This window comes from Pagrus major, chromosome 2, assembly GCF_040436345.1.
Source record: "Pagrus major chromosome 2, Pma_NU_1.0".
Classification (NCBI taxonomy): domain Eukaryota; kingdom Metazoa; phylum Chordata; class Actinopteri; order Spariformes; family Sparidae; genus Pagrus; species Pagrus major.
Window position 1 is genome coordinate 27,919,883 of NC_133216.1, and position 24,077 is coordinate 27,943,959.

General features: G+C 43.7%; 1 protein-coding gene across 4 annotated transcripts in view; it reads right to left on the bottom strand.

The window, feature by feature from the left end:
* Nucleotides 1-5,772: 5,772 nt before the first annotated feature.
* The window catches only part of epha4l (eph receptor A4, like), a 51,880-nt gene continuing 33,575 nt past the window's right edge, over nt 5,773-24,077 (bottom strand). Inside the window, exons 6-18 of one of the 4 annotated variants that reach the window (XM_073483453.1) lie at nt 20,756-20,880; nt 20,453-20,612; nt 18,929-19,040; nt 16,976-17,034; nt 16,374-16,487; nt 15,621-15,806; nt 12,044-12,105; nt 10,292-10,501; nt 10,028-10,177; nt 9,381-9,577; nt 9,181-9,202; nt 7,155-7,291; nt 5,773-5,915 (exon numbers count right to left, since the gene is read on the bottom strand). In XM_073483453.1, coding sequence (XP_073339554.1) covers nt 5,801-5,915; nt 7,155-7,291; nt 9,181-9,202; nt 9,381-9,577; nt 10,028-10,177; nt 10,292-10,501; nt 12,044-12,105; nt 15,621-15,806; nt 16,374-16,487; nt 16,976-17,034; nt 18,929-19,040; nt 20,453-20,612; nt 20,756-20,880 — 1,649 coding nt within the window. In that variant the 3' untranslated portion in view covers nt 5,773-5,800. Of the gene's footprint in view, nt 5,916-7,154; nt 7,314-9,180; nt 9,203-9,380; nt 9,578-10,027; nt 10,211-10,291; nt 10,502-12,043; nt 12,106-15,611; nt 15,807-16,373; nt 16,488-16,975; nt 17,035-18,928; nt 19,041-20,452; nt 20,613-20,755; nt 20,881-24,077 lie in introns of all 4 variants that reach the window. The other 3 variants (XM_073483459.1, XM_073483448.1, XM_073483440.1) reach the window with 3 other exon arrangements.

Consider the following 24,077-nt stretch of genomic DNA (forward strand, 5'->3'; position numbering starts at 1 on the left):
TTATATCTACAAGATGGACTGACACAAAATTTTGTACAGACATTCATGTTTCAAACTACTGTTTCCGAGGTGCATATGAAGAATGGGCCTGCGTGCTTAACATAGCCCTTGTCCATATATTTTTTTATTACCTCCGCCAAGGAGGTTATGTTTTCATCCGTGTCCGTTTGTCAGTTGGTTTGTCAACAGGATTACATAAAAACTACTGAGAGATTTCCACAAAAGTTGGATGGAGGCTGGGTCTCAGCCCAGAATAGACCCCATTGATTTATGGTGCAGATCTGGGCGGCTACAGGAATTTTCTCACTTTCTTTAACATTGCGAGGGAGAGTGTTTTTCAACATTTTCATTAATTTCTCAGAGAATAATGCATGGATCTTGATTTTTTTTTTTAAAAGCAGGTGTATTTAGCTGGCTGGTGTTTATGAGTGAGAAAAAAAACCTCCCAAAGAATGGGACCGTTGGGCAGACTGAGTGCCCTTATAGTTATTAATTTCTGAACATTCACATACCATGCTAAACTGTCAACAATCTAAAAACCAAACTTCCTCAGTTGGGGGCAAATTTACCAGCCTCAGCCTTGCTAATCTTCTTTCGTCTTCCCCTCTAAGCTTGCCAACAATCTGTGAAGGAGGCACACTTTCCCTTCGAGGCTGATAAACATCTCCCACTAGAAACTTCAGAGCATTAATGTATGCGTGCCTTGTGCTGGTGAGTTCTCAGGAATTGTGTAAAACGCCATTTGGCTCAACGTTTGCCTGAGCTCCATTTCTAAAACTGTCCTTTGCCCACAACCCCCCTCCCTCCCGGGCTCTTATCAAAGACTTAGGACAATCAGCGGTTTATCGCTGCTGGAAATGAGTGGAGGAAGCAGATGCTGTTCTGATTAAACACACACACACATCAGCACACACACATGCACCATGCCAAGTGAGTGGCGCTCACTGCTACTTCAAGGACTGACAGGAGATCGGGGGCCAAGTCTTGGAGTCCGCAGTCATGATAACTGCTGAGCATGTGCTGCAGAGCGGACTAACAGCCAAAAGACTGGCCTTTTCTTTATTTTGTGTGTGTGTGTGTAGGTGTGCCTACCGAACACAGAGCGACAGTGAAAAGTAGAAGGCAAAAAGGAGGCCAAGGAACTGATTGATGCGCTACCTTGGCTTCTTCCTTCTGTTACGTAACCCTTCCATTATATGCAATCACATAATGTAGTAATCAATGCATGATAGTTAGGTAATCAGATCTCCTCTACAGGCATAATGACAGCAATAACTGATGGCAACGCTGATGGTCTTTGCAACAGACGCCCCAGTGTGTGTGTGTGTGTGTGTGTGTGTGAATGAAAGGCAGGGAGATCATCATATGGTTTCTACTTTATTAAGAATGCACTTTGGCACCCCTTTATTTTCTTCACTTTAGGCTATTATTTTACAAACTAGATATAAAAGGACATAAATAAATGACATAAGTTACATGTACCTAGAGCTCCTTGACAAAAAACAAAATAAAAACAAAAAAAAGGCCAAAAAAAACATGATCATGTCAAAAAAAGTACAAAAAAAAAGATTGAGAGAATGTTAGATCTACATGGCTAGATCATATGGCATCGGAAGGCATACAATGACAAACATTAACTCTTGCGTTTTTGTTAATTTTTTTTTTTCTTTTTTCAAATCGTCCAACATTTAAGTAAAGGAAAAAAGTATTTTACAGTACATTCTGGTTTCCTTCTCCTTCCCAACATGTCTTGCATATTTCCAAACAGGTCCTTTTTCGATAGATAAAACCCAAAAGAACAACGCATTGCCAAAAAAAGGAAAGAGCAGTAGAGCTGTATTAAGGACGGAGGTGTTTTTGTATTATATGAAGCGTCACTTACGAGTTCAAAAACATTCACATAAGTATAGTTTAAAGAGATAAAGGAACAAAAAGAATATAGTCCATTGGGTTAAACCTGTAGCTGTATGGTGCTCTGGAAAAAAAAATCAAAATAACCAAGTTTTCCCTTCTTAAACACCTTTTCCTCACTTTTCCGATCCTTTGTTGTATACAGATGTCATCTTAATCTGCTTCTATTTCCACAAAGGAGAGATATGGTTCTGACTTTTCCTCCTTCTCTTGTCATCAGCTCGGAGAGTCCAAACTCTCATCGGTGTTCGGTGTGTTTCTACGCACAGGAGGCCTTCAGTCACACGTGTCCGTCTCCGTGTGTCCTTTTGCAAGCCGTCACAGAAATGGGTTGCATTCCAGAAAGCTGCTTAATAAATGCTGTTTGCTGAGTGGAGTTCGCACAACGGGAGCAACACACCTCACATCGTTTTTTAAGATGCCACAGAAAGCAATAAAAGTCCAAGGTTTTTCTTTTTTATGTCAAAAACAATACATCTCTGTTATCTCGCCTTCCTCCACAGTGGCATGAAAACAGACACGATTACTGATAGTACTTCAAAGACATTGTCACTCATACAGCTAGACACACACACACACACACACCCTCACACACACCCGTACACACGCGTCATCACATTCGCACGCTCAATTCAAACGTTTGTTACTTTACATGCAAACAGAACGAAACAAGTTTTGAAAAAAACAATCAAAACAAAAAAAAATCACAAAATAAAATGAAACTTTCAAAATAAAAGTACATCATCCGCTGGAGCAGGGCTTCTCAATTATATTACATTCTTCTTATTGTCTCTGTTTTATGCTGTTAAATCATTCATAGTCATTCCAGTACATTGCTGGGTGGCCACAAGCACGCGCTGGCTAGTTTGTCAAGCTGAAGTGTTGTGACGGCGGATGTCCCAGACGCTTGGGGATGGATTTGTCATCTCGGTGTCAGAGGAGATTCCAAGTAGAGGAGGGAAAAGCAGGAGGAGGAAGACAAAGAGGAAGAGGAGGAAGAATTCTGGTTGGAGCGAGCAAGGCTGGGATCCTGTTTATGATGGACGGCAGCAGCTGGAGAGAAAGAAAAGGGGGGAGGAAAAGAGAGTCTGCATCAGTCATGGTGGTTTTGAATATAAACATTTCTACTTGGCGTCCAGTCCCGACCAACAATACAGCTCTCCAGCTCCAGCTCTGATGGAACATTCGGCTCATCTGCTAAACAAAATCGAATGCCAGCATCCAGAAAACTGCAAAGGGCCGCCCCACAGGGGGAAAATATGGATTTCGTGGCAACGATGTATTAACTTGTGCGCACCACATGCTGTTGTGTATACATAATACGTGAAACATGCCCTTGACTTATTGGCACACATCGGAAGCAAAACCAGCGGACATTAAACTAGCTTGAGTATTTGATGAATCCTGTATTTATGGATTCAACAGCCAGTACAACCGCACCATGCCAACTGAAATAAATCCTTTGTCTCCAACATTCCTCATGCAGAGATACTGATTAATTAAAGCACATGAGCATTCCATATGTATTGTTTCATGTTTTAAAAAAAGCCCTTTTACAGCAAACTGTATTTTTGAATTACATGAGGTAAAAGTATTAATTATAAAAGACTGACTGCTTTATACTGTTTTTTAATACTTAGTCAATCGACTTGATATAAAAAGGATTTAAAAATTATTAGAAATATGTTGACAATTGATTAATAGTGTCATTTTTCAATTGAAAATGCCAAAAGTTTACAGATTTTAGTGTCTTAAATGTGAAGATTTTATTCTTTTTTTTAAATCATATATGATAATAAATTACCTTTGGGTTTGGGACTATTGGTCAGATAAACAAGCAATATGAAAACATCGCCATGGCTCTGCAAAATTCCAAATGGGATTGTTTACTATTTAAATACATTTACATTTAAAACATTATATAAATAAAAATTGAGAAAATACTTAATGAGGCAGATCAGTGAGGATAATATTAACTGCAGCACCTTTCAACACCATCACAAAGTACAGCTTCCAAAATAACAATAAAATTAAATGTGAACCTCTCTGAACAACAAAACAGATTAACTGTAGAGCTGCATTGATTTTAGCTAGTTTTACAGTACCTAATTAACCGGAGACCGAGTTTAAAAAATAAATCAGATAAATCAATGCTGTGGCATAAATTAAACTAATTATAGAAGTGTAATGTGAGATCAGTCTTGAACTTGCTGAGTCAGTGTGTTCATTTGTGTGTAAAAATGATGATCATCTACTCTGACAATAAAAAAATGAACATCTGGATCAATCAAACAGTGAGACGATCTGACTTCTTCCTGCTGCCGTGACAACATATCGGTGTGTTGGCTCAAGACGCCCAAAAGCAACTTCTTTACTTTCCTTGAAGGTGTTTCCGAGCTCTGGTGGGCTCTGTTTGGCTGACTGGGAGTCAGCAGCTGATTAATTCTTCTCATTAACATGCCAGCAGCATCAGGCCTGCAGACTGATCACAGACCAGTAGCTATTGATCTGCTCTTGCTGCCTGAGGTGGCGCGACCCGCTTGTTAATTAACACAGTTTCTGGAGCTGAAGGGCCAGTGATGAGAGTGAGAGGGGGTCTAATGAGTCTGTTAGGCCCTCTGTGGCTAGACATAGTTGTTATTAGAAGCATACTGCAATAATAAAAGGAGGTTTAATCCAGTATCTGTATTTGTTTTGTTTTAATGGGACTTTTCTGTGCTGAGTCTAAGAAACAAATAAAACATTATTGATCCTCACCTTGATGACAGTTTGAGTAATCCTGTGTGTGTTTTCTTGTTATTTTCTTGGCGATGATGATGATGATGCTGATGATTCTGATTCATTCTGCATCCATATTGCCTTTGTTGCATCCTTTTGTCCAGAAAATCCTGCCAATAAATTCCTTCATTGTGGCGTCCAATTTTAGAAAGCCAATTTAAATGGTGCAAACAGCTGTCCATCAAAGACGGAGAGGAAGAGTTGGTGGGTCCGACAACAGCGGGGCGCTGGGGGTTTGACTCAGATGGGGAGATGAATGGAAGAATCCAAATTGTGTGTTTATCTGGGGTGTAGGAGGGCATTTTTGGGAAGACAGGGGAGTGGGAAGGCTCCTCCGGAAGATCAAAGACATTCTCAGCAACGTCCTGAGGGCAACAAAATACAGCGTTCTGGGAGAAAAACAAGGCCAGAACAGAGCAAAAAACACAAAAAGCTCCTCAAAATAAGCCCTCCCTGCACCCGTCTCCCCTCGGAATCCAACCCTCAACCTCTCAGAGATTCACTGTTTATATGTGACGGTCAGGATCCTCCATTTTGTCTGTGAGATATCAAACAGATCCAGCTGAGAAAGAACAATGGTGGCCGGGGCAGCCAGCGAGTCCCACAGAAACAATTCATGTACAATAAACATAGTCACAGGAAATCAAAAAAATCTGCTCCACGGATTATTCCAGAAAGAAAGTTCCAGAAACAACACTCTGCCCCAAGAAGAGGAAGAAAAGGTACGATTCCCCCCTCCCTCGCTTCTCCTTCCAGACCATTAAAGGCACTCCAGATTGGCCTCTCGGAAGCACTTTTCCAGCCGTCCCTCCATCTCTCCATAAATGCTGCAGACAGAAGCATCCCATTCTCCAAAACAACAAAAAAAAGGGCAAGGTAAAGGTCTGATTTTTTTTTTAAAAAAAGTGCCATTTTCACCACTTTTTTTCTTCTTCATCAACATCTTCTTTTCTTTTAGATCCAATTTAAAGTGCATGGATGAGGTAAACTATTTCTTCATAGTTTATTTGTCTCTTTTTTTTATATTTAATCTTTTTTGTTATTTATTTATTTTTTTCATAAGAAACGAAGTCGATTTGCTTCCTTTTCCTTTTTTCTTTGTTTAAATCTCTCAGACGGGAACCATTCTGCCCTGCATCTGTTGCATTTGGGACAGCATTCCCTGGACGCTGGTCAGGATCTTGTTCTGGTGTGCTGCCGAGGAGATGCCTATGCGAGCCATGTCCCTGAAAAGGATGGGGAAAAGAGGCCTTTTAGGACCGGGGACAACAATAACAAACACACGTAGGCCTGATCCACATAATGAATTTTACAGCCTTGCAGTGGAAACTGGCCTGACAGTTTAACTGCTGAATAAGGAATTTCACCTGCCAACACAGCAATTCTAATCCTGTAATCTTAATGGGTGAAGAATGAAAATATTACAGACAATTGACAGACTGAGAAACTTTTAATGCATGTAGACTTTGCAAAAGATGTCAAAGAGTTCATTCTGCTCTGATCATAAATTTCAGATTAATTTATTTGTTATTATGCAACACAGGATTAAATACAAAAAAAATTATACAGACTATTTAATAAAAAATAATCAAGTCACAAAAATGGATTATTCATGGTGGAGTGTTGAGGATGAGTTCAGGGATCTCACAGGAACTGAGGAGGAACCAAGCTGCTCAGTAGTCTGGTGGTACGGCAGCAGATACTGCTGTATATTTTGCCAGATGGCAGTATAAAGGAATAGTTTGACATGTCGGGGAATACACTTATTTGCTTTCTTGCTGAGAGTTAAATGAGCCGATCAATACCGCTCTCATGTCCATACGCTAAATATGAAGCTAGAGCCAGCAGGCCAAAAAGCTTAGCTTGGCTAAAGATTTGAAGCAGAGGTGGACAGTTAGCTACATGCTGGAACTATGAACGGCACTTAACTCTCTAAAAACGCTGCGTGCCATTTTTAAAAAATGAAATAAATAAAAACAGAGATGCCCTTCATGTGTCCCACTCTGTTCACAGGATCTACCTGCTATCCACCTTATTCCTATAGCTCCCATGATACCTTGCGCAAATTATGGGCACGACTTCCAGCACGTCCTGTCACTGAACCAGAACCAGCATTTACCATGGCAACACGGCGCTAATCCCCTTTTTTAGAGTCATCAGTACGGCATATCATTTATTCATGTAGATGAAGGGTTAGCAACTTACAGGCTACTCCTAACACTATCATTATAAGTTTAATGATTTTTCAAGCCTGGAAAGTGCCGCTGGTACATCGTTTATTATGATACTTTGTTACTGAGGCTAGTTTTGACTACCACCTGAAGTTTCCCCAGTAGCCTCCTAAGTGACCTTGCCAGAAAACATGTGGCTACGAAGAAGTTTGTTGCTGTGCTGGCAAGCCTACGACCTCCCCCCTTCTGTCATGCTTCTCTCTTTCTTCTCTCACATTCTCGCTCTCTACTCACTCTTGTGTCATGTGGACCACGGCCTCTGGAGTGGTGTAGCCGGCGGCGGTGAAGTTGTCGCTGTATCTCTCCATGCCGATGGCCTGCAGCCAGTCCTCCACTGTGCCCATGGCCGAGGACGCCTCGGGGCTCCCAGGCTCCAGCAGGGTGGTTTTAGGCCTTGCGGGTGGAGGAGAGAAGAGTGGAGGATTAATTTCATGAACGTTTCTTAGGCCCTACAGAGGTCGTCTCAGCTGCCAGTTTGGTTCTGCATTTACAGTCCAGGATAAGCTTTAACCCACAACTTTAATGTGTGTAACTGTCTGTGTGAAGAGAAAATAAAAGTTACATTCTGTTTAAGTGCTTTGACTTGAAAGGTAATGATCCCCTTTCTCCCACAGCCTGGAATACAATTGATTCATGACAACTACAGCGACGACAGCTCTACGGGAATTAGACTTTCTCTGATTCCTGACTGTGACGCTGTGCAGTAGTATCAGAAGTGCATGACATATACACTTTGTGCGATGACAGAGAGCTACCAAACTGTAAAATGTTCCATGCTACATTTCTCTCTAGCTTTTCCTCCTGGATGGACTCGGGTCAGGTTCGGCTCTGTTTTGTGTCCCTGTTTTTTAGGTCCTAGCAGAAACCCAGCCAAGTCAAACACAGTTCCTCCTGGGTGTGACCGACACAGTTAGTTAATCCTTATTTTACAGAAAACACACAGCCGGGCACAGCTCGGTGAATTTTACCGCACAGTGGAGTTCCTCCTCACATTTAGATATTCACCAGCAGAATAACCTCCCTATTTTTTCACTTCTTTTTCCCCGTCCTTCCATTCTGTTGAGCGTTGCACCAGCGCCGTCAGCCATGAAACATTTACTTGGGGCCGGTGAGTCTGAGTCGGTAGCGGCCTCGTCCCGCTCCGGTGCCTCTCTCACTCTCACACACACTCTATCTCTCTTTACTGTTCACTCTTTTTTTTAAATAGGATGCTGAGTTGAACTGTGAGTACAGGATGTCAGACTCTTTAATAAGTCATCTCTACTCAGTAGGTGGAAAAGAATATGCGTAGCGATCCCTTTTCACAGACACCTCACACACACACACACGCTCTACTTTCCCCTTCCCTCTTGTAACTGTAAAAGCTGCATTTATAGGATTCAGCTCTGCTAATTACTCCACAAGGGCTCCCCTCTCGCTCTCACTGTGTCACATTAGGTGTGTGCGACCCTCTCGCGTGCACTCACACTCGTTAAACTCAAACAGACTCCCACTGGCCTGCGTAGAGTCTGTAAACACACGTAGGTCATTCTCAACACGTTTAGTCGCTCGAGAGTAATGGTGTCGGAGCTGCAGGGTCATGTTTGTTTTTAACTCGGCGTTACATCGTAATTCTCCCCCCTGTTAGAGCGGCTACATTCCTGAGTGTACAGCACCATTAAAGCTAGTTTGCAGAGAAATCCATTATGCAGGGTGTTTGTGCTGAAAAGAGCCACATGTTGCTGGTAGATAATGTGTAATGGTGAATGTAAACAGAATGCGTGTGTAATTCATTGTGCAGTGTATAGGCTGCGTATGTGTGCCTATGCAACAACTTTCCTATAGTTTTCCATACAAGTCGGTTTGAGAATTATTTTTGGCAGAACAGTCATGTTAAAATCACACTAATTAATGCAAAGAATATGTGTGATAAACTTGTATAATAATCATAGTCTTGAATAATGTGACCCAACAAAATCTTCAGAGAATTTATCACAATTTAAAAGTTTGTGACGATTACAACATATTTCCCTGACTGAATAAACTGTAGTTGTATCCAGCCTTATTATTATAGGGACTATTTCTTCAGTGAAAAGGTATTTCAAAGAACACTGTTCTGCCCCAAATAGAAACTGTAGAAAGTCATACAGGAATTAAGTGGAATTAACATATATTTTCTCATTACCTAAATGTAAATATACAAATTTTAATTATTTTAAATACATTTTTTATTATTTGAAAACTCTCCTGAGACACTTCTTTTTTATAGTTTGAAGAAAACATGATGGGAACTCGCTGTGTGACTTTTAAAACAATATAAATATATATTTTAAGTCATTGTTGTTTATTTGTACAATAAAGAAGACTTTACCCCCTCACACTTGTATACTGTGAAAGAATTAATCAGGAATGGTTTCGCATCTGTCACTCTCCTTTTCACCCTGTATCTATCCTGCCTGTGTCTGTATCCTGCCCTCTCACCTGACAGCGCTCTCTCCTCCGGTCCTCTTCAGGGTGTTGGGGTTGCGGATCAGCTTGTCCAGCATGTTGACGATCTGCCCGAACTTTGGCCGGTCGGCCCTCTCTCTCTGCCAGCAGTCCAGCATGAGCTGGTGGAGCGCGACGGGGCAGTCCATGGGTGGGGGCAGCCGATAGCCCTCATCAATAGCCTTGATCACCTAGACAGGACATCAATGTTGCTGTAAGTCACTTTGTTTCGGAGTTTGTTTGTCTCGAGAACGTTGCACAGAAATGAAAATCTGTAGGCAGTTTGATTACAGCTACGTCATTTTTTCCACGAATTTTACATCCATAGCTTCATTTTTAATTACCTAACTTTTGGCACCTACGCAAGATATTTGCTTATGCACAAATGAAATTCTTTATCATCATTAGTGGAGCTGGAAATTTGAATTCAATATGTAATGAGAAGAGGGAATATACTGCTGCTGTTTTATCACCACTGCAGGTAATCTGATTATATAACCCAGTTAAAATGATGAAGTATCTTTTAAAAATGTTTGACAGTACACACACAACTGGGAATTATTGTTTGAGCTCTAGTATTTCACATAATCTATACTGCATGCTATTTATGATTGTCTGCATATAATTATATTCATACTTACGTCTTGGTTACTCATGTCCCAGTATGGTCGCTCTCCATATGACATCACCTCCCACATGACAATACCGTAGCTCCACACGTCGCTGGCCGAGGTGAACTTCCTGTAAGCGATGGCCTCCGGGGCCGTCCAGCGGATGGGGATCTTCCCTCCCTGTAATTGAAAAGATGGGCCGATTAATGAAAGCTGACAAAGCCGACAAGTAAGGTGACATGCAGACAGACCACTGACTCAGTCAGACACATGCTCGCCTGCACACACACTCACCCTGGTGGTGTATGCAGCCTCGGGGTCGTCCTCCAGCACTCGGGACATGCCAAAGTCGGACACCTTGCACACCAGGTTGCTGTTGACCAGGATGTTGCGAGCTGCCAGGTCGCGGTGAACGTAGCTCATGTCTGACAGGTACTTCATACCTGATGCAATTCCACGCAGGATGCCGACCAGCTGGATCACAGTGAAGCGACCGTCGTTCTTCTGCAGGAAAAAGGAACGTTTTAAAAGTTGTACATCATATCTTGTTGTTTTTGGAATGTAGCATTTAACTGCAAATGTTTCAGTATCAATACATCAGCAAACTCACTCTTATTAAATGGTTCATAACAGACTGTGACATGCTATGAAGACGCAAATGATGAAGACGAAAATATACAAACGTGGAAACTTAATTACAGCCTAGATTGTTTGGGGGACCGGGACCACCAAAGGGCGTTGAAAAATTAATTTCCAGGGGTCCCCAGATGGTTGTGGAAAAAAAAAATAAAATGACATATTTTAGACTGGGGAACAGATTTTACATTACATTGACTGTACCAGTGATATAATTTGCCTTATGTATATTTGTGAAAGTCAGCCTTCTTTTTTCATTTTGGTACTTTTATGTTGTGAGTAAAAAGGTTGAGAACCACTGGTATAAACAGTTAAGGAGGCTCTATAATTTGTAGCGATCTACACGTCCTCATAATCTTTTTATTGGCCATATGTGAGCAGGTTGCAATCTCTCAGTTGCCTATACAAGCCTGTGGACGATTTGTTTAAGTCGGTTAATGCTGCTGGACTGTGGATTTCTTTGTGAAGGGGTTCGGTTGAGACAGTCCCAAGGATGTGACTTCAGGCACGTTCTCGAGTGTCTCGTCTCATTGCCTCTCTCCGCTCCGCTAACACAGAGCAACAGTAGCTAACGTTGGTTTAGACATGGAGTCCGCTAATATAAACTAACGGCTAACCGGCTTCCAGCACAACATAGAAGTTCCAGAGAGCCCTTTTAAGGAGCGCTTCAAAACACAGTATTACATACCAGTATAAATACACTGAGAAACAAATCCTTAAAGTGTGCTATAAAACATTTATAAGCTGTTTATAGTCATATATAAACTCTATATTGGCATGTATAGGCTGTATGTAAAATTCTAATAAATGGTTTTTAACACACTACACAGCATATTATAATGTAGCTGTAAGCAAATACAACACTTTTAAGTTTTAATTTATTTTTGTTAAATACACTGTTAAGATTTTATTAATGGCATTGAGTTATAAAGCATTTGTTGACCGTCTACTTGCCTGTACAAATCATTAGCAGGCAGGTTTACAACTGTTGATAAAATTTATATGGCGTTGATTGATATATAAACATCCTTACATCTGCTTACACCTACAATTGTGCAACATCATTTATTCCAAGACAACACAAGTTATCAAGTACTGCGTATTCATTTTCAACTTTCCTCTGTTTACTCTAGCTCTATATACAGTATATTCATTGGATAAAGTAGCTAAAGCCCATAGTGTAGTGAACCCTGGAGGCACAGAGGTGAAACCTGCGCCAACCTCCTTGTCGGAAAAACAGTAAGTCGATCAAGGAGAGGATAAAGATTAGGGCGAATGTTTGTGAACGAACGCTTGTAATTTGGGGGGGGGGATGACATTACAGCGATAAGATGGGATCAGCACAGCTACAGTCGTATCGCACACTCACACACATGCACACATGTGTGCAGACAGAAACGCATGACTGACCCTCAGGAATGCATCCAGCGATCCGTTTTCCATGTACTCTGTGATAATCATCACTGGCTTACCTAGAGAGAGAGAGAGAGGGAGGGAGGGAGGGAGAAAAAGAGTGAGAGAATGAAAGGCAGATGATTATGGAGGTAAACGATGCACATCACAGCCCGACACAGCAGGGGGGTTCTCGAGGGAATGAGTGTATGTGTGTGTGTGAGCGTGTGTTAGGCCATCCATCTCTGTCCCGTAGTGATTTAATTAGCTTAGTGTTACGGTTGCCCTGACGTCCCTCTTCTTTCCCTGCACATGCAAAGGCATCTCCACTGAAACAAAACACCACTACATACACACACACACACACACATACACACACATACAGACAGACACCATCTTGTGTTTATGCAAATATGAACTGACGTTGGGCGCATTATCCAAAGTCTCATCACAGTCACCCACCCAGAATCTCTCTGACTCGCTATTTATGTCACTCGCTGTCCCTTTGCCCTCTTTCTCCTCTGCCAACTTTCGACGCATCTGTCACTCTCCTGCTAGCTCCTCTCTATTGCTCTCTCTTTTTGTCCCCCCTCTCTCATACTCTCTCTCACTCTGTTTTCCCTCCGATCTCTGCCACTCCTCTCTGGCCTTTTTCACCCCATCCCTCTGTCTTCTCTCTTGGGGGAGCGTCTGTGTCTTTATCTGAGTCGGGGCAGGCGGTGGGGAGGGTGGACGTTCCCTGGTGGGTCTCTGTCTGTCTTTGTCTCTCAGGATGAGGGGGAATAGCAGACATGAGCAGAGGAGTAGAGAGATAGAGAAGGAGGGAAAAAAGCAAAGCAAGGGAGGGTGGCTTGTTTTTGTCCCAAAATGGCAGCAAGCTGGTGCCTAACCAGCCATGGCAACAACACATGCCCAAAAGTGCTGCCACAAATTTCTCCTCGAGCAGCGCTGTTCTTTGCGTTCCATTTCAAGTGGCACAGTTAAGGTAGACTTAAAAGCTTATTGCGTCTAAGAAAAGTGCTGACTTAAACCTAACGCCTTGAGGGAACGTTGTGTGAAATCTCTGGTGCGCTCCAGCAGAATGCCTGAAGCAGCAGAGAGCCAGCCGAGCGGTTGGCAGCTGAGGTCTTGAAGGTGCAGTTCCTCCACTCCACAGCAGGCCTTTCGCCATGCCAAGAGGCCGTCAGTCAACGCCTTACCCGCCGCGTGATTGGCACTCCATTAATTATGGGGTGCTCCGGCGATGCCCCAAAAAGAGGAAGTGGAGTTAAAGTTGGGGGAGAGCTGGGGCTCTCTTTGTCAGCCATCTTTGTTCTCTTTGTTGCGCGCCTCTGCCCCGGGGCCGTCGGTGATTGACAGGTCCCCAATCAAGTCTGAGGAGCGTCTGACCTGCGACCTTAAACTCTCGCCTTCCCAGCCCCGCCCTCTTCCTCCCTTCCCATTTGCATGCTAATTCCTTGTTTACTGAATACGCCCCGCCGCCTTTGGCAATGAACTCTGGGCAAGGGCCCCGCCAGTGGGCCGATTATCACCTGCCAACAAAACAGGAGAAGGGGAAAAATGCAACAGGGGGACAATATTGGGGGAACGCTGGGCAAACGCTCTCCAGAGGCCCTGACGTTTGCAGCGAACAAGGATCTGGCTTTTAAACGCAGATCTTTTTTAAAATTAGCATACTTACATGCTTACTTTATGTAAATTGGCTGTTAAACGTATCACGTCTGATTTCAAGCTCTAATGGAGGCTGGATTTTAATTACACACTAGCATGATAGAAACATTAAGTATACAGGCTCCAAGATGGTGGACTACAGCCAGCAGTCTTCAGCGAGAGATTTTTGCACATTTATGTATTTCAGTGCCTATTTGGAGTTCCTCCATAATTAATAAGGCTTAATTGGCTCTGTTGGACATGCCAGCAAACGGAGGCCAGCTTGAGAATTCCTTTTAAGTTGATTGTAATGGAGAGGGGAGTGCAATTCAAATAATGGATTTTTAATAGATTCCACTGACACACTCAAGTGTAAAGGACTAATTTGCCCAAACCTCATGTCAGGCTTTCAAAAGTTAGAGCGGAAGGAGGTGGAGTGGGAGTTATCGGATGATCTTCTTGCTTCTTGGCTCGCCATGCTTTCACGTCGGCTGCTGTCACCGCTGCGCAGCTCATCTGCTTCTCCTTCATCTCTCGCCCTCTGTCTCGCTCCGTCTCTTTCTCTTCCAGCCTCCGGTTCAGTAGTTCCACCACCCTCTGCTTTCTCTTTCTGTCGTTCTCACTGTTGTTCTCTGTCTTTCCTCTGATCCATCAGCTCCTAACCACCTTCCTGTCTCTTTCTCGCCGGATCTCTATTTGCACCTTCCCTGTCTGCCACTCGATTCCTTCCCCTTCCTCCTGCCCATCTGTCCGCCTTTTCTCTGTCTTTCTCACTCCGTCTCTGCGAGGTCTGAGAGGTCATTCCCCGTGCTGAGAGGTGTGAGAGGTGATAAGCAATTCTCTGTGCTGCTGTTCACTTTCAGCTCCGACTGGGCTAAGTGTGTGTGTGCATCCTTCTGTGTGTGTGTGTATAGTGTCCAAGAGAGAGAGAGACAGTGTTATCTAGCAGGGATAGGGCCAGGCTGTTGTGTCACGACACATTAAGGCACTTCATCCGTCTAACCCGAGCCGAGGCTGGCCATCAGCTATGGTAACACTCACGCACACATGCATACAATCAAAGGTGCACAGACGCCCACATGTGCTGACAAGACATTCGCACATGCACACACACACACAAACACATGTAGCCTAACAAATAGCATTGGAGGGTGGTGTAAAAGGTAGACAGAAAAAGAGAGATGGAGAGGAGGGGTGCCAAGGGCAGAGGGAGGGAGATCTGGCTGGTGTTTTGTGGCCATGCAGCAGCAGATAGAGAAGGGATAGGGTATCACTCCCTAACCCCAAACACATTTACAGCTGACACCATGATTAATGAGCCCGGTGCCGCGCTACAGGGCCTGTTTCTGGACCCATTAGACCCCCTCCCAACTGGCCAGCTACTAACCGCACCGCCTCCCCCTCCCCACCAACGCTAGACCTCGTCCATCTGGACAAAGCCCACCTGGGGATACCCCGGATGGGATGTCCAAAAAGGACACATGTGCACAAATACAAAAACAGGTACCCTTGAACATATGCATGCATAAGTAGTTGTAGGTTTTTAGATTCTGCAGCTATGCAAGCACTAAAACACACAACTGCGCACACACCTCCAGCTAGTAAAGATTGGTTTGTCCCCGCACTCGCACTTCCCCAATGTCACCCAAAAACCGCAGACGTGGTTTGTAATGATTTATTGTTACATTTTTTAAGGGACACAGGGGACGGCAGAAATAAATGTCCTTTCCTTGTTATTATAATATAATAGTCATTGTGTGTAAATGGGTTTGTGTGTGTGCACGTTGAGTATTACTGCAGTTTCCTGTGGCAATTTCATCTCTCCTAAATAGTTGCATTATGAACTCAATTATGTTCTTTCCATCATTCATAAATTAAAAAAAAGAATTCTCAGCGTTCACCTTCCTGTACGTATAAAGTGAACAAAATCACATGCTTGACCTACATTTGGTGACCACGCCCTCGAGGTGAATGATGTTGGGGTGGTCGAACTGGCCCATGATGCTGGCCTCGGACAGGAAGTCCCTCCTCTGCTTGTCGGTGTAGCCGGCCTTCAGCGTCTTGATGGCCACGCAGATCTCTCTCTTGCCCGGCATCTTCAGGCGGCCGCTGCACACCTCGCCGAACTCCCCTGAAAAACACACGGCCGGGTTGAAAATGTGCAATGATGATACACAAGCACTCTGATACTAAACTGCACCGGCTATTAATCACATCAAAGATGAAGTAGGCGATGGTGTGTGTTTGTGTGTGTGCAGGTTAGAAGGGGTCCACTTCAAACATTGATCAGGGTCTTTAATCCCTCACTCCCCTCCTCCCCTCAGCCACCGGAGCAGAGAGAGAGGGGAAATGGATATTGATTCTTCCTCTTTATTATTTTGTCATTGGATGACTTTTCTCTGGCCGTGGACAACATATTTAGCATCTCCTTATTTATTTATTTTTTACTCGTTGACCTCTCTAGAAGCAGACCAAATGTTATTGCCCGAGTTGTCCGGAGTTTTTATTCTCAAGGAGTGTACATGAGAGCGGACACAAGCATGAATCACTGAGAAAGAAGTAGAATATTTGCATGAAATGAATACCAAATACACTATTATCCCATTAGCTTGATGCTTTTATCCAAACTATGTTATAATATGCCTTACTCCAAAATCTCCCAATGACACTGCACTCTAGAAAATCAAAAGCTCCTCACCGATGCCAATAACTTTCTCGATCTTGATACAGGAGGCGTCGATCTCTTTGGCAAACTCACGGACAGCTTGGTTTGGGTCCTCGTAGGTAAAGGGGTCAACGTATATCCTCACTCCTGAAGAAAGAGGTTTAGAAAGAAAGGGAGGAATGGAGGAAGGAAGGAAGGAAGGAAGCGAAAAAAAGAAATAAGGGAATGAAACAGTGAAGGTTAATTCATTCTGGCAACTACACTCCATCTGTTCTTTATTTCCATCATGCTGCAGGCTACACCGCCTTCCTCTGGAACCTCTACTCCTCCTTCTTCTTTCTTCTCTCCAGACCTTGCTTCTCTACCTTCATTGCTTTTCATGTCACTATGGCCGACTCCGATGAAGATGGAGCTCATTAACTTGAGATTTTTGTGGGGCGCATATAAAAAATGCTGATGACTTGATAATGAGGTGTTTGGAGCATGAGGATGCAAGTACATTAACTTCAAAACAGTTTTTCGCTCCATTTTATGGGCTTCATTTGCGGTTTAGAGTGCACGCACATGAGCACACCTGACAGCGCTAATGTTGTTCAATTAAAGAGCATGTAGGCGGAGTGTTATCTATGAGTTACCTTGATGTAAGTGCTTCTCCTCATCAGAGTCCTGCTTGGCCTTGCTGTACTTACTCCTTCTGGGGGCAAAAAAAGCAGGACGGTCAGTCACAGTGGCAGCAGCACAGTTTTCAGTTTTGTCAGGGAAAATGTGTTGGAAAAAAACACAGCTGAGCATCTGCATCTCATGTAAAAACAAAAAATTACTTAAAAGAGAAATGTGCTTATTATCTCCATTATTAGGTTATGGATGACTGGATTTTGTAACTGTCTAATAAGAAGGGGTTAGCTTAGCTTAGCATAAAGGCTGGAAACAGGGGCAAACAGCTAGCCTGACTATGTTCAAACCTCCAAAGCTTACTAATTAAGATGCTATATCTCATCTGTTTAATACAGATGAGTACATAAACTGAAATAAAAATCATATTAGGTGTTTTTCCGAAAATCTAAAACTGCTCATTTAATATAAACTATATATAATCTATATATTAGTTTAAATTAGCTCCTCTTTGACCAGCTTCATCATTAAAATGCTGTTTACATTGGGATGCACCAGTAATAATAATCCTAAAAGGTAACATATACAAGCAGAATGAGTACATTTACTTTGATAGTCTAAAAATATTTTCAGTGATGTTAATTGTGTGCTTTAAAAGTAAACTGATCACCTTTTACTTGCAGTGGGGTATGTTTACATCGTGGTATTACTACTTTAAGTCAAAAGTATCCTTCAGCACTGAAGGTTTCTGAAGGGCACCGAGCATATAGCAGCAAATCAATCCCAGAGAAGATGCACTTAAATCCCTCTGAATCCCCCAGGCAGCCTGACACCTGTGCTTATATTGATGTGTCGGGGTCAGTGGTGGAAATGACCAGATGTGCGAGACATTGTCCTCCTCTATGGTTGTGTAATGATGGTAAACGGCTACGTGATTACAGTCCCTCCCCACAATCACAGGATGGCCGCAGCAGCACAATGACAGTGGCCGTCACATGCATATAAAGAAGGCAGAGACAACCACCTGCTTGGCTGGGGAGAGAGGCAATCACATGGAAACGGGAGGACACACACACACACACACAATCAACAGCCCCCTTCACTCCCCATCATCCTCAACACCAATACACACATGCAAAGAATGATTTGGTTTCCATATAAAAAGGCACACTCACACATAAAGGGATCAGCAAACGCCATAAAAGGTTAACACACATGCAGGAATCAACATACAAACCATTAACATTCCCCTTCGCACAGTGCCGCCACACACATGAAAACAACACTTTTTTACATAAGGATATGCACACACATATACACCCCCAACATGCACGCACACACACACGGGAGTGTGGTTAACACCCTGAGGTGAGGCAGCCCCATCTGCATGTAATCCCATCTGTGTGACGGTGCTTTGTCCTGCTCGCTGGTTAACACCCTGAGATTGGGTCACTGCAAATCCACCTGATGCCTCTGTGTCTGTCTCTCTCTGTATTCTATCTCCTACTTTTCATTGCCTGCTTATCTCATTGTCCACCCTCCTAGCCCTCTCCCTCTTTCCCTTTTTTTCTCCTCTCTCTCTCTCTCTCTCGCTCTCTCTCTCTTTCCTCACGATGGTCAGCAAGGCGCAGCGGGAGAAAATAACCAGCGGCCAGGATTACAGCCACAAGCTGAGAGATAGAGGGAGAGGGATGCGAGGAACGGGGATGGATGCAGAGGACAGGGAGCGAGGGGTCGCTGATTGCATCTCTTCAGCTGTCGGAGCTGTCAATCACGTCTCCGGTGTGGCGAGTCATCACTCATCCGACGTGAGCCAGTTGCACTAGCTGTCTGGCTGAGTGTGTTGTGTGTGTGTGTGTTTTCAAGTGACATCCATCTCCTGACAGCTACTTTTCCCGGTGCTAAGCAAGACATCCCTCATCTGGGAGAAAAGAGGGAGAGACAGAAAGCAGACGGGACAGAGGGATGAAGCTCACCTTCGGCTGATGACGAAAGCGCTGATGAGGATGATGAGGAGGACCACACTGCCCACCACTGACACCAGTAACACTGTGGAGTTGGCCCCATCACCAATGATGGGAGCTGGGACTGAGGGAAAAGGAAGTAAAGATGGGGGAGAGAAAAGGAGGGGAGATGAGCGAGGGAAAGAAAAGAAAGAGGGAGGAAGGTTGGACGGAGACAAAAAGCAAAGTCAATATCACTGCGCTCGATCGAGTCGCCGCACATAAAAGAGCCAGTGTACATTCTGTGTTTGTCACTGACGCCCTCCCACTTCCTCCCCAGGTCTCTCTCCCTATATGATCGAGAGACAATGACTGCTCATTAGAATGTGTGCTTGACCGTGTCATTATCATGCGCCGCTGTCTCCATCTGCATTACAAAGGGGACATCTGGGCACACAGTCTATCTCTGTAATCCTCAATGTCATAACCTCCCATAAACAGTTAACATCATACAGCACACATGATATTTACTGGATATGTTAAGAAAAAGTTTAATGTTAAGCTTAAGTAAAGTTTGTTTGATTAAACATTGTTATTATACTGTTATTATACTGGATTCTAAAGTCTTTGTTTTGGCTCTTCATTTGAATTAATTCCATCTCGTTGGAGTTCGTCCCAAAATGTAAATTCAGCCCCCATCTACTACTTTGTGTAGGAAAATGCTGCAACACTGTTTTGCTGTGAAGCTCCAGAAGTGTTTTGTGAACTACAAAACTTCGCCTGACTTTCCACTGGCATGGGGGTGAGACGTTAGTGACTGAATTTTTATTTTTTCAAACTTTTCCTTTAACGTTACATGTCAGACGTCAGACTGTCTGACATTATTTTATATATTTTGTATCAGCTTGTCCCAAATGTTTATGTTTTATGTGGTGTGCTCCATTGCATCAAACAGAAATATTTCATAACTTTTGGACCCTCACTAGAATTCAAAATTAACCTCTGTGGGTTTTAACAATCTTTGGCTGCACTGCCTGAGTCTGTAACGACTGATCCACTGTCGGGTCAGTGAGGTTTCAGAGGCTAATTTGAAATTTAGTCCACCCACATAGGGGGGCCTGTTACTGTTATTATCTTAGGGTTAGAGTTTTTAGAGTCTGATGGAATCGATGAATACTGATGATTTGGCTCATTTTAAGATTTACTGAGGAGGAAAAAAAACAACTTCCAACTAAAAACATGAGAAACTGTATCATTCTTCAGAAATCCAAATACAGTAGTTTGAACCCTGTCTGGCACTTCCACTGAGACTCATTGCAACTTGAATAATGGAAGCTACTCAAGTTGCCAGTCAGGTGCTGGAGCACAATATCATTTATCTTTTATAGATGACAGATATTTTGATTAATGACTCTACAGTGAAAGAGAGACACTCGTAAAAGATGCTATCATTGCAGGCTTCTGCCGAAATGAGCGTGATAGAGCTGCCATCGACACCTCAGCAGTGCACTGATGTCATCAAGTAGAGCTGAAAAGAAGCGGAATGGCCGAACTCACCGGAGTTGGTCATGAACTCAAACGGGCCACTGAATTCCCCGTAACCGGCCGCCGTGCGGGCGCGCACATGGAACACGTAGGAAGTGAGAGGGGTGAGACCTTTGATGTCCGTGTTCCTTGATGAAGTTTTTATGATTCTGTAACTTCTCTCATTTTGGTCCTGAGGATAACAGATAATGGAGGACAGAAAAAGACACATTAAGAGACAACAATCAGACGTTCTTTTCTTACAATCTGTTCAAACATGTTGCTATTTTGGAGATTATTTCTTTAGCAAACTACATTTCCCATGGGACTCCTCACCTTCTCGTAGTACTTCACTTCATACTCCAGGATGACCCCGTTGGCTCTGTCAGGTGGCTGCCAGGCCAGTGAGATGGTGTGTCTTGTGATATCCTTGGCCTGGATGGAAGTCACTGGCGAGGGGGCTAGTGAGATAATCAAAAAGAGACAGAAAGAAGAAGAAAAACTATTTAGTCCACTGATTTCTCCCAGTCCTCTATGTTGTTTTCAGCCTTGGAGACACCAAGTCTCTTTTGTGTTGCTCTCCTAAATCCCCCACACTTTTCTCCTGCTGGGAAAGTCAAACAGTGTGCCAGGCCACAAGGCAATCACTTCCATTTGTCTCTGAACTTGGCTACCATTCAAACATCTTAGGTGTTACAGAGCTGTATGGCCACACAGCTCAATTGCCAAAGCTAGAGTGTATGGCAATACTCTATTTCTGAAATAATGGTTGGCATCAATAAAACTGATCCAATTTCCCTCAGCATCTCAGCCACTTTTCCTACAAGCTGGCAAAAATAATGTTTAACTTCATTTTCTGCAGATACCCAGGTCACCCTGGGAAAGCTTATGCTACAAAGTCCGCCTAGAAGAGCTCGAAATGAGCTCAACGCCTTTGCATTTTTTTGTCTTCAGGAGAGCAAATCAATTGGTTTTCATTAAAGCTCCGGTGAGCGATCTTATCTCAAGTCCTTTTGTGCTGCAGCTGATAATGAGGCCATATTTCAAGCAGCCGTGCTATCTGCGTTCAGACGCCTTTAACATGTGAAGGTTAAAGCACAGATAATGGCTTACACTCGTCCCCTCCCTCCAGCGTGTCGCTGCTGCACAAATCAAACCTCTATCTTCGGGGAGTGTGACAATGCTAAAATTGGGTCATACACACTCTTGACGCTACAAAGAGACACCCATAGGCGTAGGAGAGATAGTGTCGTAAACAGAGAAACACTCTCGTACAGATTGAGTTTTGAGCAGACCAGGAGATATATGGTGGAGCAGGTGGAGTTATAGACCAAGGAACAAAAGGTTGCGTGGATTAACACACAACTCAGGTATAAAAAGACCTAGGAGACAAACACACTCACACACCGGCACTTTGGGTGTTCTAGCATCATCCTCAACAACCAAACAACCTCACTCATCCACACAAAAAACATTTCCAATAATGCCACGGTAGCGTTTCATTGTGGCGCCTGCTTGTACAAGGACTGAATCTTTGACCTCTGGCCCTCAGTGATACTGTAACCTTACTCGTTCCAGACCATCTGCCTTTTAAAAAATTACAGTGGGATGATTAATGAGGGGTTCCTGGTCCACCGATTATGATTGGATTATCTATGACATTATATACATTCTCATCACTTTGACCAGGGGCTCCAGGGAGCCTAGCCTCCAAGCTAACGCTAACAAAACCCTGCTTTTAGCCGGGGATTGAGTTCAAACGGGCCAGGAATTCAAGCACCAGCCTCGGATTGAGTTTCAGCGGGGTGAAGAAGCGGCGGGAGGAGGGGGTGGAGGGTTTGCGACTGGTGGGGGTCGAGATGGAGAGGGATGAGATTGCAGACATCTCTTGGTAAATAGATTAACCCAAGGTTGTGTAATCCTGTTGGCCTAATGTGTTGCGTCTGCGTTAAACAATTAGATGGCGGCCATTTGTATCCCTCCGATCAATCTTACCCGGCAGCAAGAGCCAATTTGAAGGCCCTCCTGGGGCTGAGCGAGGACGCTCTGTCTCAGTAAGAAAACCCCTGAGGGGTCACAGGCCTCCGTTCCCTCATGGTAATCCACACATCCATCTTTCCTCCAAAGATGACAGATATGGCAATTTAATCGTGTTTGCCTCCTCTTGTTGCATTTTTATTTTTCCCTCGACTAACGTGAGGATAAAGATGAGTGATTTTCTGAGCGGTCCCTTCTGAGATTCCCTATGTGCGACGCCAAGGTTAAAACAGCTCAAATGCAAAATAGGTGATCCATCAAGGCCAAGTTTTATGATTTGTTAAGGATAAATTAGTGAGAGGAATGTTTCAAAGACAGAAAAATGTAAAATATTGGAAAACCATGCAATGTACAGAGCTGATGCAAGACGAAACCTGACGTATTTATCCTGAATAGAGAGGAGTTTAACCTGAGGCTGTGACTTGGGTAGACCATGCTAGACAAGCTGGCACCTCTGTAGATGAATTTAAATATGTGGGGCAGATCTGTAATTTCTTACTGCCTCCTGAACGCGTGGGTTAAAGACGCTGCTGGAATAATAAGTGTTAGATGCAATGAATATTCAGATCTCATTTCAGAATTGTGAGCTCCAAAAAAACTCTTTCACAGCCTGCAACACTTGCACACACACACACACACACACACACCGCAACACAAAGGGCCTCATTACACAAACAGAAAGATAGAAATTCACATAGAAAAACACACCTAGTCCCATTATCTCACACAGACAGTAAAAAACTCAATCACACCAGCTATGCATGCATTATAATGAGTGAAAACCTGGCACAGGCAAATAGAGTTCTGGATTGAGTTTGGTTTAAAAAAATCCCCCTCCCAAGACAATAGTGTCCGTTTCTTGCAGACGCTTCTGAGGTTTTCTCTCTGCATGAAGGGAGCAAGTTTGTCTTTGCAACCATGTTCATCACAAGCGTCTGTGTTGCGAGGAGCAGCTGCGGTCGGCTCGAGCATTTGCGCGAATATGTGGTCGATTACAGTTTGACATTAAAAGAGACAGGGGCCGCGGTGCACATGTGGTTGCCAGATTAGAGCCTGGTTGCCAGATTGGAGTCACTAGATTTTGCCGCCGCCAAGGAAAAATAGCCGAGGAGGGAACAGTTTTTCAGGGTGTCAAGAAAATGGCTCCCGCTTACAAGATCTGCCCCCCCCCCTCGTCTGTGAAGCCTGCTTCCATCTCCCCGAACGCATTTCCACATGTACGTCTGTCCGATTTGCCAGAGATATGGAAACTCACACACATGTGCGCTGACAGACGTGCCCACACACACACTCGCTCTCATGCACTAATTCACTTTTAGTCACTTAAGCCTGCCAAGTATTTTGTATCGAGACATAAACACCTCTCTCTCTGACTCTCTCTTTCCCTCTTTCTCTTACACACACACACACACACACACACACACACACACACACAAAGTGCTTGATCCCATAAAGGGGAAAAAAAACATCCATTTCCAGCCAGGGGTCAGTTCAAAGCTTGGACATCCCCCCTCTCTCCCCTCCCTTTCCTCATGCAGTCCGGGTGAAAGGGTTACACCCCGGCTGATTTACGACAGTGGAATTGTTCATGGTGAGACGTGGAATCTGACCTCTTCTTACA